Below are 14,688 nucleotides of genomic sequence, written 5' to 3' on the forward strand. Positions count from 1 at the left end.
GGATGCTATTTTTATGACCACATTTACCACCACCAAACCCAAGTCCCCATGATTTCCAGATCAGTTCTCTACCTACCACACCCTGCTTCTTCTCGAAACAATTTGAGCTATTTAAAATGGGGACAGATTATCTCGTGACATGTCTCCACCTCTGAACAACCATCGGTCAAGAATGTGGGTGATGGGATGTGTGTGTGGTTTACCTTAGGTCGCCTCTCCTTTCCCAGTCCCAAGATTCCACAGTCCCAATGTTAATTGCAAAGTTAAATTCTTTTTTTTTTTCCTTCTTTAAGAAAATTAGGTTATTGGCAGTTATTAGTTCAGGAGCTCATCACAAAGGAATTCCTGTTTGCTGTTTCTTTTCCACACTGGTTCTATTTCTGATGGGGAGGAATCCGTCCTGGTCCAAGGTGTGCGGTATGATTTCCTGGAAGTTTTCTGGGCCGTCTACTCTCAAGTCCCAAGTGAAAAATGAAAAAGTCAGGCCACGGCGCTGCAAATAGTATTTAGTGTTCTTAGTTACAGGTGAACAGCAACAAAGAGAATTTCTAACCCCCAAGTGCAGCACCAGTTGTGGAATACCATAAAATGTCATTTGTGACCATGCAATGAATCAGTGAATGAAACTACTGTGAATGTCAGGGGCAGCTTCTCTTGTGCAGAGACGGAATCCTGAATATCTGGTTTAATCCAGAAACCAGCTCTGAGTGATGCAGTTTTAGCCGATTTTCTTATGGAGCACAGCCCCGTGAAGCTATAAGCAGGTGCTTGCCGGATCGCAGGCGAGGCCATTCTTGAGTGTTTCTCTTTTCTCTGTACAATATATAAGAATGTTCTTAAGCAGGCTCTTTTTTTTTTGGCTGAGGCAGTTGGGGTTAAGTGACTTGCCCAGGGTCACACAGCTAGAAAGTGTTAAGTGTCTGATATCAGATTTGAACTTGGGTCCTCCTGACTTCAGGGCTGATGCTCTGTCCACTGCACCACCCAGCTGCCCCAAAAGTATGCTCTTTTAAGAGTAGATTTGGGCATTATACCTGGCAAAAGTAAGACCATACAATGATACGTTCTGATGGACGAGGCTCTCTTCAACAATATGAGGATTCAAACCAGTTCCACTCGTTCAGTGATGAAGAGAGCCATCCACACCTTGGAGAGAACTGTAGGAATTAAGGGTGAAACACAGCATAGCATTTTCACTCTCTCTGTTGTTGTTCGCTTGCCTTTTGTTTTGCTTCTTTTTTTGCTTGTGCATCATGATAATTGTATAAATATGTATGCATATATTGGATTTAACATCTATTTTACCATGTTTAACATATATTGGACCACTTGCCATCTAGGAGAGGGGTTAGGAGAAGAAGGGGGAATTGGAATACAGAGTTTTGTGAGGGCTAATGTTAAAAAATTATCCATGCATATGTTCAGAAAAAATAAAAAGCTTCAATGAAAGGGGAAAAAAGAGAGTAGATTTGGGGATGGCTTGATTTATGTATAATCATCTTCCTTTTGACCAAACTCATCCAGAGATCCCAAAGTGAATGTACAAGATGACTGGCTACATGGTATGCTGCCCAACACGTGCCATCCCTCACAGATAATAAAAAGAAAGGGATGCATGCAATTAAAAATGAGGTGAAAACTACCTAAGGGAACTTAAAAAAAAGCCAAAATTTGTTGTGCATGCTAAGTTTTGTCCCAACAGCGTTTTAAATGTGACAAACACATCATAGAAGAGTCCTCAGCACAGAATATTAAGGAGGGAAAGACTAGTAGCAGCTGCGACTTCCCAGTAACATGAGAACCAGGAGATTGTAAATCATCATGGAAACGGACACGATCTCAATGAGAGGGAGAAGGTGCCCACGTGGAAGCCTTAATGCCCCACTGCTGATCAGAATAGCCAGGAGCCCCCACCCAGATGTTAGCCTAATATACCTTCTTAACATTGTCAACACATCGGTCATGCTGCGGACCCTCTTGAGGAGGCTGTCCAGTTTGTGGGGCTCCTCCTTCAGAAACCTCACAGCCTCCACCTCGATCCTCAGGATCGCCCGCATCTTATTCTGCAAGGTTGGAAATTCTCCTGTAGGGACAAAGACAGATGGACAGTTCAATGGGGGAACATCAAGGGGGGGGTCCAACAAAGCAGGAAGTACTGCAGCGGAATTAGAAAGTGACAGGGGATGCTCACACTGCCACAGCACAGAATGGCTGCACCCAAGCGGGTGGTCTTTTGCTGTATTGGTGGCCCAGTGGGTAGAGTGCTGGAGGTAGGAAGACTCATCTTCATGAGATCAGATCTAATCTTAGTAGCTGTGTGGTCCTGAGAAAGTCCCTTAACCTTGTTTGCCTCCTCTGTAAAATGAGACGGGGAAGGAAATGGGAAACTACTTCAGTATCTTTCCCCAAAAGAACCCCAAATGGCATCATGAGGCGTCAGGAATGACAGAAAATGACCGAACAACAATACATTTATTATCCCCTACTAAATACAAGGGGAAAGAGATCATAAACCTTGAAGGAGTCTCAGGTCATCCTGTTCAACCTCCTCTCACCTGAAGGGTCACAGAAAAGACCCCTCTCACCTACCTAAGGGATCAGGAGAAGGAATGGAGGCTCAGAGGGCAGAAAGCACTTACTGCCCTAAGGTCACATAGCAAATGGCAATGCTGGGAGCGGAACCCAGACCCCTGAACTCAAATTCAGGGATGATAAATAAAGCCTTTGCTCTTTTCCTTTGCCCTTTCCATGAAGAAGGAGGCTCACCTTTCAGGGCGGCCACAGCTTCACCCACTTGTCGAAGAAGAAAAGCCCCATCTTCCACATCCTTCAGGGTGACCACACGGCCGGCTGAGGTGGAGTCCTTCTTCAAATCTTCTACAAAGTCTTCTAGTTCACTGCAGAAAACAAACAGGAGGGTGAAAAAAAGCAAAGGACAAAACAAAACTCGAGTGTCCTAAGTCTCACATAGCATTAAGAGGAACACCTAAGTGTCTATTTTTGACTCAGTTTTAGCTCTGAATCCTTTTTTTTTTTTTTTTTTTAGTTAAAGAAAGGGAGAGACAGAGACACAGACATAAAGAGGGGAAGGGAAGGAGGAAGGGAGGGAGGGAAGGAAGAAAAGAGGGAGAGGAAGGAAACGAGAGAGGGAGAGAGATAGAGAAAGAAAGAAAGAAGGAAGGAAGGAGGGACGGAGACATACACAAAGATGAGAAGGGAAGGAGGAAGGGAAGGAGAAAGGGAGGTAGGAAAGAGAGAGGTTGACAAAGGGAGAGAGGGAGAATAAGAGACAGAGAGAGACAGAGAGGGGGGAAGAGAGGGAGAGAGAGTGAGAGAATGCATACATGCTTGTTGGAACACACACCTTGTCTTAAGTATCTTAGATTTGTTGTGAGTGGTATTCCCTTCTAAGAGAAATTATTATTAATAATTAGTGAATTAGGGAGATTCAGAGTTTCCTCCTTTTTTGTTTTCAAGACCTCAATCTCCCAAGGTTGAGTTAACTTAATGCCACTGAACTTTACAAGAAATCTCTAGTCTCTGGTAAATTCCATTCAATCAAACTTAGGTGGAGACAGACCATTTTGTCTAAATTGCCCAAGACTGAAGGTATGCTAAGTATAAAAATAATCTCTCCATCCAAGGGGGATATGCCATTCTCAGCCCCTCATTTTAATTTTAATTTTTGATTAATTGATCACCAATTAGGGTTGATTCCTATCCTGGAGAACGCCTCCTCTTTGAAGAGTAACAAACCGAAAGTCTGCCTGCCATGATTATCTTTGGTCTAAGAGAGATAGCCGAATGACCATCTCTTTATTAATAAACATTCTGGCCTTTTAATACAATGATTAAATTATCCAGAAATTATGTCTTGAACTTTTTAAACTGCTACACTTCTCTCCACTCAGATCGTATCAGTCTTATTTCTTTCATCCTTACATCTCTCCTGAACTACACCCATAAATAAATAAACTGATTTCCCATTTGGCTCCTCTGCATTCAGTCTCTTCTCTTCCCAAACCACCTTACACACCGTTGCCAAAGCAGCTGAACTCCAGTCTGCCAGTGTGCCTTGTTCAGAAAGCTCCCACAGTGGCCAGCTGCCTTTAGGATCAGCTATCAGCTCTTCTGATGAGCACGGAAAGCTCTTGGCCCCAGCTTCCCTTCCCAGACTTACGTGCTACTTCCCTGGACCCAATTCTATGGGCTTGCCAAACTGGCCTTTTCCCTGCTGTCCTGCCTCCCTTCCCAAGCCCGTGCAAAGAGTCAGTCTCCCAAGTTTTGAAAGCCCTCCTTCCTGACCGATACCTCCAAGAAAACAACCTTCCCTTCAAAGCTCAGTTCATACACCTCCTCCTCCAAGATGCCTTTTCTGGTCCCTCCAGCTGTTAATGCCTTCCATGAAATTACTTTCTATTACTCTGCATGTTTTACATAAACTTTATTTGGATGCACAAACTATTTCTCCACGAGAATTTTAAGTTTCTAGGAGCCAGGAACTGTACTATTTTCATCTATGTATCTCTAGTACTTACCACAATGCCTGACACATAATTGGTGCTTTATAAATGCTTGTCAATTGACTGAATATTTAACAAATACTTGTTGATTTGGTTTGTTTTTGTTTTGGTCTAGGGCAATTCCAAGGAAATTAAAGGAGTCCATCCTAGAAAAAAAGGCTGTTTTGACTTACAATACAGGACTATATTCTGTGATGCTCCCACGAAATAAGAATAGCAGATATGTGTATGTGGAGCACTCCTTTCTCTTTTCATTTTTTTAATGTCATAATTTATGTCACAGTGGTCTAAATATAGGCTATCTTCCCCCCTCAAAATCTAACCTGTATGAAAAATCTGAATGCAGTATGAATTCAGCGTACATTACACATTTAATCCTTTCAAACATTTCTCATTTTAGTGCTGCAATATAAATTTATGAGCAGCATCTATTTAGATGAATATGACTGTTCTTTATACTTATGCTTTATTTCTCTTACTAGTTTGTGAATTCATTAAAGATAGGGAATATCTTAGTATTTTTTGATCCTCTCAGTGCTCAGATTAATTTTCAATCCAACTCAATAGTACGTATTCAGTGATCAATAAATGTTTCACGGACAAATGAATGAATCTCAACCCAAGCTTGAGGCAGCCCAAAATCATACCATGAGTCCACTTTAATATCACTTCACATACTCTTTTTCCTAATACACTGACAATAACTGAGCTCAGATGCAAAAGTCAGGAACATTTCAATCTGCCTCTTGTGAAGCTGAGTTTCCTGATCTATAAAATATAGACGTTTGTACTGATAAATGTTCTGATTCCTTGTAAATCCAAAGAATCAAAGAAAAAAAAAAATTGGGGGAAATAAATAACCACTAGGTGGCAGTATGAGAACAGATATTTTGCTAAATTTGAGGAGGATTTTGCTTTTTTTTTTGCCTGGTTTTAAGACATAAGAGAATGAACAGGGATTACCTATTATGGCCAAAGTGTATGTTTGTATGATATTGGGGGTGGAGAGGGGAGGGTAATCCACTATTTAACCCAGCTACTTTTTGTTGTATTCATTACTTTTAAAGGAGTACTTACAGGAAAAGGTTAGCTACAAGGAATGGGATGGGGAAAAGATAGGAAGGAAAGGGGAGAAAAGGGAAGGGGGAAAAATTGGAGAGAGAAGGGCTGTTATTTGTCCATCAATCTCAGAGAGGACCATGACCTCAGGGAGGTGATGTCATGACTTAGAAGTGAATTTCAGTGAGGGTGGGCTGGGCAAGGTTAGCTGCCCCACTTTCCCCTCTAGAACCAGATGGGTCCAGTAGCTAGAGGGAGATCAGGTTGAACGGGAAGGGAAGGGAATTGGGAAAGAAAAGGAAAAGGGAAGGGAGCCATTTAAGTAGGTGAGTTCATTTTACAGATTGCTCATGTTGGTCATGTAAAACGAGGATGCTAGTAAAAAGAAGGGCAGCTAGGTGGTGTCTTAGTGTACAGACTTGGAATTGGGAAGGCTCATCTTTATAAATTCAAATCTGACCTCAGATGCTTACAACCTGTGTGACTCTGGGCAAGTCAGTCACCCCTGTCTGTCTCAGTTTCCTCATCTGTCAAATGAGCTAGAGAAGGAAATGGCGAGTCACTCCAATATCTTTACCAAGAAAACCCCAAAATGGGATCGTGAAGAATCAGATAGGTTTAAATATGACTAGACAACACCAACAATTAACACATTGGTAAGGTGAATGTGGGTGATATTGGATTTCCCTGAATTTCAATTTCTCTAAGTACAGAACAATTATAATATTTGATGTATGAAAAGAGCTTTGTAGATCTTAAGCCTTCTTAGGATACGTATGATGGCACCTTTACTTTTGTCTCCAGATTTTTAAGAAGACACTGAAATGTTCAATGAAGACTCAGGAGATAAAAATCCCAATTTTAAACCAAAGCAGAAGGTCCTGCCCTTGCTCCAAAAGCATTTTTTAAAATAAAGGATCTGTCCTGTGACTACATCAATAGTCCCGCACTTCAAGGAGGGAAAGAAGAAATGAGATAATTCATTTTCCTTTCCCTTTTTAAAAAATGACTACCCATTGCAGCTCCAAACTTCTGACCTGAAGAGATCTGCCTGCCTTGCCTTCCTCAGTAGTTGGGATTTCAGGCATGTACCAATATACCCAGGGTGGCTACCTCTAAAGAAGTATGTAGAAATCCCTCTTTCCTCCATTTCTTGCAGCTTCTTCCCTTGTCTTGCTTCCCTCTATCTGTACTTTATATTTATTTGTCTCCTCGGTCTAGGAACTTTTACTTTACAAAAATTTCCCATCTCAGATCCAAATGGAATTATGTTCAAGATGGAGTGATGGCCAGCATCTCAAAACTGGGTGGCAGAGTTGTGGATCTGAACATGACGGTGTGTGACTTAACCTACAAATCCAAATGTTCTCCAATTTGCAATTAATTTTCAAAGGAGTCGTCATTTGATGCTCTGTCTGCCTCTGCCTGGAGTCCTGTTTTAATCACTTTTCTCCTACATGCCTCCTGGGTCTCATAACCTCTGCTCACTAAAGACCAATAAACTTCCCAGTTGGCTTTTCTGTGTCGTGGCTGTTGTCAATGGATCATCCGGAAATACACTGCAATTTTCTCGTGCCCCAAAGTGTCACTTTTTAATATAGTATGTACTGGTTACAAATAAGGCATTAAAGTTTGTTGAAAGAAAAAAAATGTTAAAAAAAAAGACCCTGGAAATTCAGAAATGAAGTTTTTAAATGCCTTTACCAATCAGTATGTGACTGCTTGGGAGGTAATTCTGGCAAACCTATTCGTTGCTGAGAGATCAAGGATGCCGGAGCTTCTTTATTGCTACCTGATTACTATGGATGCTAGTTCTGAGATATTTAATAAGCAGTTGTCATCCTATTCCTCATTTCTTAGTGAGAAAGAACATGACAATGCATAAAGAGCAGTGGATTTGAGTATTTATTTCTTACTTTTGCTATGAACAAGCTATGTGATCTTGAATAATTTACTTTGATAGCTAAACCTCAGTTGCTTACCTTTGTCTCCAGCTCATTTTACAAGAAGGGGAAACTGAGGCAAACAAGGTTAAGTGACTTGTTCAAGGTCATATAGCTACTAAGTGTCTGAGGCCATATTTGAACTCAGGAAGTTGAATCTTCCTGACTCCAAGTTGATACTTAGCGGCCCCTCGGGTCTCTTGTCTTATCTGTAAAAGGGGGCTTGATAAGAGGATCTCTAAGATACTTTTCATCTCTAAATCCCATGAGTAGGTGCTAAAGAAATGTTTATTTAATTGAACTGAACCATCTGTCATGGTGGGAAAATGAGCCTGACTGATCAATCAACCAATTAGTAAATGTATAAAGTATTTATGAAGTGCTTCCTATGGGCCTGCAGCCAGGCTCTGTGCTAGGGATACACACAAATAGGCAAGACACCTTTCTTTATCCTTAAGGGCTGACATTTGAATGAGTGAGAAGGAAGTCACTCTATAAAGAAGGCTAGGGAGGGGGGGCAGGAAATGCTTACACGACTGCTAGAAGGCAGAGGCCGAGTTTCAGGTAGACTAAAATGGCATCCCTGCGTTTTCCCCAAAGGTCTGGAAGTGTCCCCATATTGCTACGACTGGTACTCTCAGTTTGTCAGGCTTTGAAGTAATCCCCTAGGACTAAGGCATTCCACTCATATTTATCCTCCTTTCAGTGCATAAGCATCTATTAAATTATTCCACATCAGGGGTTGTTTTAGGCACTAAGGAACACAAAGACAAAAACAATCAAGCCCTACCCTGGCTATACTCTATTGGAGACAAACAACAGGTAAGTAGAAAACGAAATATAAGATATATACAAAAGGATATCCAGGAACCAGCAGCAGGAAGGGGGGGGGGGGGGAGGAAAAGATTGCCACAGGCTTCTTATAAAAGGTGGGGATTGAACTACACTTTGGAGGAAACCAGGGAACCTGTGGAGTTCATGTGAGAGAGAAGTACATTCTAGGGACAGGTTATGGCTCATTTGAAGATAAAGAGGAAGAATATAAAATCTCATGTCCTAGAACAAGAGCAAGCAGGACAGCTTGACCATAAAGCCTGACCATAAAGGAGAATAATATGCAATAACTCTGGACGGTTAGGCTGGAGCCAGGTTGTGAAAGGCTTGAAGAGGTGAACAGGGAAGGTTAAATTTTATCAAGAGGGAGCCACAGGGGTTACTTGATTAGGGGAATTACATGGTTACTCTTAGGTTTTAGGATAACCAATTTTTAGCTCCCCGGGGATGGATTAGAGAGGGGGTAGACTAGAGGCAGAAGAATGCTTCAGACTGTTACTGTCAAGGTATACAGGTAACAGGGTGAGGGCCAGAATGAAGGCAGTGGTCATGTAAATGGAGACAAGGGGATGGATAGAGATGGATAGTTGTTAGCCAAAGTTTAGGGAGGTGAGATAAATCATTTTATAATAATTCATTTTCTTTGGAGGTCAGCATTATGATCTCTTATGAGTAATTTTATTTCATCATTTTTGTTCAGTTATTTTCAGTCTGACTCTTCACGACCTTATTTGGAATTTTCTTGGTAAAGATACTGATGTAGCTTGTCATTTCTTTTTCCACCTCATTTTGCAGATGAGGAATCTGAGGCAAACAGGTTCAGTTGATTTGTCCAGGGGCAAACAACTACTAAGTTTCTGAGGCCAGATTTGAACTCAAGAAAGTAAGTCTTCCTGACTTCATACCCAGCACTATCTATTGCAGATTCACCTAGCTGCCCAATTTTACTTCAAAAACTGTTTCACGATTGTCCTTTGTTTTTATATGATAGTCACTTGCTTTTAATCTTGACCTTTAGATTGAATGCTCCACCATAACAGCAGTAGCAACAACAGCAGCAGCAGCAGCAGCAGCAGACATCTAAACAAAGTCAAATCAAACCTGTCTGCCAGTGCATTCCACATTCCCATCTATACAGTCTCACCTTTCTAGAGAGAGGAGGAGGATGGGTATAAACAAATTGGCACAAGGAAAGAATAAGCAACATCACTCCTGTCCAATTCCAAATTTTGAGCCAAACAAAAGAAGCAAATTTTGAAAAAAATTTCTTTTCTGATCAAATTTCTCTGATGAAGCATGTTGCCTTTGTGACCATGATGAACTGATGAACAGAGCTATATCAAGAGAGAGCCACAGGGGGAGGTGACTGGAACTTTCTCCCAGGCCACTGAAATTTAGCAGACACAAAAATTTAATCAAATATTCTTTGTAGTAATATATATGCCACTCTATTAATCCCTTCTCTCATTAAACTGAATTTGCCATAATAACTTCCTGAATTATTCTTACATCATTAATTCCTAATTTGATTTCATGTTTGATAGTTTGTTCTGGGTGACAAGTTATGGATCTGATCTCAAGACCATCCTCTGAAAAGTGTGAATTCTTAAAATAAAACAAAACAAAAACCCTCTAAAAGTTGCTTAAAATTTGGAATATCCTTACTACCTGTTCACAAAGGCACACAAATATTACATCAATTTTAGGGAGCATATAATTTCACAAAGGGGCTATATAATTCAACAAAAACTTGAATGAATAATTTTAATACATTAAAAAGAATTCCAATTTTCATCCTTTCTTTGCTCTGTCCATCACAGGAAAATTCTCTATCCAAATATGTTAGGTTAGTATCAAAGGAAATATGAAATATCAAGCAAATAAAGACAAGGTGATAAGAGTCTAGTCTGTAGATCACAAAGAATAGTGACTATGAGGACCATTTGAAAGCAATTCTCTTAATATCTCAAATTATAGGAATCACACTCCCCAGGAAATGGCAGAATTACAGCTTGTGTAAGGGCTAGAAGCACCCAGAAAAATGACTCTTCATTAAAACATAAGGTGTGATAGCTCTGTGATAAATGGCCTGGTAGAACCTCTCACATATCAACATAAAAAATGTATTCCTGGTGACTAGGCATAACTAACCGGTGCTAAATTTCAATAGTGTGGTCTGAGAAATGCTTTCAAAGAGGTCTGCCGATAAAACGCTTAACATTTAAAGAAACATCTTTCCTCATTTTAGATCAGACACTGTTTAAATTGTTTTCCTGGGGATTTTATTGTGAAGATATATCTAATTCAATGTCATCTAGATTTGGTCTTTAATTGCATTAATTATTAATACCACACTTATCACATATACAACTTTACTATTTGCTTCTTTTAATTGAGTGTGGAGTTGAACTCTGGCAAAGGATCTGCCAGTGGCAATAAAATCACCAGTTATATCGACCACCATATTATACTAAATGCTGGCAACATTTTCCCATCAAATTGGTTTCAAAAAAAAAATCTGATCTGGCTTATAATCATTTCTCTTTTTCCCTAAGATGCTTTTATATTGGATCCTTTAAAGTGATCTCATTTACAGGTGGAGACAACACATCAATTAAGCAGGCAAAGAATACAAAACAACACGGTGCCCCAAAATGCCATTCAGAAGGATGCTAAATAAGCAGACGCTGTGTTCGGGAAGCCCCTCCCAGCTGGAGGAAGCAATTTTCAATAGTCAAAAGGCTATATCTTTATTTCAGCCCAATCCCTCCCCAACCCCCCAAACCAAATCTCACCATAATTTCTTAACTATTTTTTCCTCTTCGTGAAGGTACTTCTGCCTCTCTTGCTCCACCAGGTGTCGCTGCCGCTGCACGGGATCCTCAAGCCTCTTCAGGGTCTCAATCACTTTGCCATTGATTTCCTGCTCAGCCTTCTTCATCATTGCCCTCAGCAGCTCCTGATTCTGCAGCTGTTTCACAAAAGAAATCAAGTTCAATTTTCCCTGCCCGGCTAACGGCTCTGGCAACTGGAAGCTCTGCAAGTGCTCAGGAGTGGGTTTAGATAAACACGCTGCAGCTGATGATTGAGTTTCTGGGTCTGGGAAGAGGCTGCGAACCTTCCAACCCAAATCTGGCGGGTACAAAGCGTTTAAGCATTTGTCAATATACTGGTGTCTACGTGCCCACAAATGTACAACATGCAACAATACATGGATACAATACATACTTTCTAAGATCTCTTGTTTAAGGGGTACCGCTTCACACGTACACAAATGGGTACGTAGACACGTGTGCAAATATAAATGTGTATGTGCCAGTTTCCGTGCATGGCTAACGAATGCGGAATCTGGTTCACTGCGGGGAATAATGTCACAGTGAATAATGTCACAGTATTTTCACACAGGCTGTTTGTAGCTCATCCATCCAGTTTCTCTATGATTTTGTGATTGCCCTCTCCTTGTCCCCCTCCTTCCCTCAAGATAGCTACAGACTCGCCAGTTTAGAGCTGCAAAGACTTGTGGATTCTACCTCAAAAGAGTCCCTTAAATCTGCCTCTGCTCTCTTTACTCATCCAACTATTACCCTAATTCAGGCTATCATTACTTCTCTCCAAAACCACTGCAATACTTTCCTAATTGGTTTCCCTGAAATTAGCATCTACTTCTTCTGCCTCACTTTCCAACATCCTCTACATAGCTATTAAGTTTAATACTGGGACTATGTTTCCTCTTGCTCTAAAATATTCAGTTGCTTTCCATTGTCTCTAGGATTGGACGCAACTTCCTCTGAAGGCATTTAGAACTTTTTCTATGTGTTTGCAGCCTACTTTTCTGTTCCTATAACACAGAACCCCTCTTGACACATTCTACAATTCAGTCAAACTATGCTCTCTGTTGCATTCGCAAGCAGGATTCCATCTCTTTTTTTACATGCTTTGAATAAGACATATTGGGAAAGCATTCTTTTTTTAATAAAGTTTTTTATTTACAAAAGATATGCATGGGTAATTTTTCAACAGTGATTCTTGCAAAATGCTCTGTTCTACATTTTCCCCTCCTTCTCCCCATCCCCTCCCCTAGATGGTAGGTAGTTCAATACATGTTAAATATGTTAAAATATATGTTAAATCCAATATATGTATACATATTTAAGCAATTATCTTGTTGCACAAGAAAAATCAAATCAAGAAGAAAGAATAAGAAAAACTGAGAAAGAAAACAAAATGCAAGAGAATAACAGAGAGAGTGAGAATGCTATGCTGCTGTCCACATTCAGATCCCACAATTCTCTCTCTGGGTATAGATGGCTCTCTTCATCACTGAACAATTGGAACTGGCCTAAATCATGCTACTGATCATCAGAATTGACCATCGAATAATCTTATTGTGGACATGTATAAGATTTCCTGGTTCTGCTCATTTTACTCAGCATCAGCTCATGGAAGTCTCTCCAAGCCTTTCTGAAATCATCCCATTGGTCATTTCTTACAGAACAATAATATTCCATAATATTCATATACCACAATTTATTCAGCCATTCTCCAAATGATGGGCATCCACTCAGTTTCCAGTTTCTAGCCACCACAAAGAGGGCTGCCACAAACATTCATGCACATACAGGTCCCTTTCCCTCCTTTAAGATCTCTTTGGGATATAATCCCAATAGAAACACTGCTGGATAAAATGGTATGCACAGTTTGACAACTTTTTGAGTATAGTTCCAAATTGCTCTCCAGAATGGCTGGATCTGTTCATAGTTCCACCAACAATGTATCAGTGTACCAGTTTTCCTGCATCCCCTCCAACATTCATCATTATCTTTCCCTGGCATCTTAGCCAATCTGACAGGTGTGTAGTGGTATCTCAGAGTTGTCTTAATTTGCATTTCTTGGATCAACAGTGATTTGGAGCACTTTTTCATATGACTATAAATAATTTCAATTTCTTCATCTGAAAATTGTCTGTTCATATCTTTTGACCATTTATCAGTTGGAGAATGACTTGAACTATTATTAAGTTGAGATAATTCTCTATATATTTTAGAAATGAGGCCTTTATCAAAACCTCTTAATGTAAAAATGTTTTCCCAGTTTATTACTTCTCTTCTAATCTTTTCTGCATTAGTTTTGTTTTTACAGAAACTTTTTAACTTAATATAATCAAAATGATCTATTTTGTGATCAATAATGATCTTTAGTTCTTCTTTGGTCACAAATTCCTTCCTCCTCTAGAGATCTGAAGTAAACTATCTTATGTTCTTCTAATTTGTTTATAATCGCATTCTTTATGTATAGATCATGAACCCATTTTGATCTTATCTTGGTGTACAGTGTTAAGTGTGGGTCCATGCCTAGTTTCTGCCATACAAGTTTCCAATTTTCCCAGCAATTTTTGTCAAACAGTGAATTCTTATCCCAAAAGCTGCGGTCTTTGGGTTTGTCAAACACAAGGTTGCTATAGTTATTGACCGTTTTGTCCTGTAAACCTAATCTATTCCACTGATCAACTTCTTTATTTTTTAGCCAATACCAAATGGTTTTGGTGACTGCTGTTTTATAATAGTTTTAGATCTGGTACAGCTAGGATACTTTCGTTTGCTTTTCCTTTCATTAAGGGAATACATTCTTTTCTTGCTTCCACCTTTCAGAATCCTAGTTTTCTCCTCAGCACAGTTCAAGTCCTGTCTTCTACAAAAGACCTTTCCAATTCCCAATTGTTAGGGTTTCTTCCCTCAAATTATTTTGTTTATGTTTTGTTTTGTTGCTGAGGCAATTGGAGTTAAGTGACTTGCATTAAGTGTCAGAAGTACTTAGAAAGTATTAAATACTTCCTAATAAGTACTAGGAAGTATTAAGAGGCAGATTTGAACTCAGGTCCTCCTGATTTCAGGGCTGTCACTCTATCCTCAAATTACTTTTTATAAGATGTGTGTGTGTGTGTGTGTGTGTGTGTGTGTGTGTGTGTACATGTACAAATGATGTTTCTCTGATAGAATGTAAGTTTATCAAGGGAAGGGATCGTTTTACTTTTTGCTTCTGTATTCCCAGAACCTAGTATGAAGACTGGTACAAAGAAGGCTCATAATAATGACGTCTTGGCTGGCCGATTGGTTAGTAGACTTCAAAAGAAACTCAGAATTGAGCCATTACCCATTAAACCTGAAAATGACAGCATTCATTTTTGGGACATAAGTTTCAGATGTACTTTGCCACTTGCATAGAATTCTCTGCTCTGTAGATATATGCCCATACTTTCTGTGTTTGCCATGTGCCTTGTGATTTTTGACAGCTCATCCATCAAGTCAATTCATTTACTCTGCCTCCAACAC

The 14,688-nt window shown here is 39.9% G+C and overlaps 1 protein-coding gene across 12 annotated transcripts in view; it reads right to left on the minus strand.

Annotated features, from left to right (window-relative positions):
- KIAA1217 (KIAA1217 ortholog) overlaps positions 1–14,688 on the minus strand; it is a 563,370-nt gene that overhangs the window by 19,471 nt on the left and 529,211 nt on the right. For all 12 annotated transcript variants that reach the window (XM_031937971.1, XM_031937975.1, XM_031937969.1 and 9 more), the window contains 3 exons: positions 11,155–11,330; positions 2,767–2,897; positions 1,936–2,083 (listed from right to left, as the gene is read on the minus strand). In XM_031937971.1, coding sequence (XP_031793831.1) covers positions 1,936–2,083; positions 2,767–2,897; positions 11,155–11,330 — 455 coding nt within the window. The remainder of the gene's footprint in view (positions 1–1,935; positions 2,084–2,766; positions 2,898–11,154; positions 11,331–14,688) is intronic.

Source organism: Sarcophilus harrisii, chromosome 5 (assembly GCF_902635505.1).
Source record: "Sarcophilus harrisii chromosome 5, mSarHar1.11, whole genome shotgun sequence".
In the NCBI taxonomy this organism is placed as follows: Eukaryota; Metazoa; Chordata; class Mammalia; order Dasyuromorphia; family Dasyuridae; genus Sarcophilus; species Sarcophilus harrisii.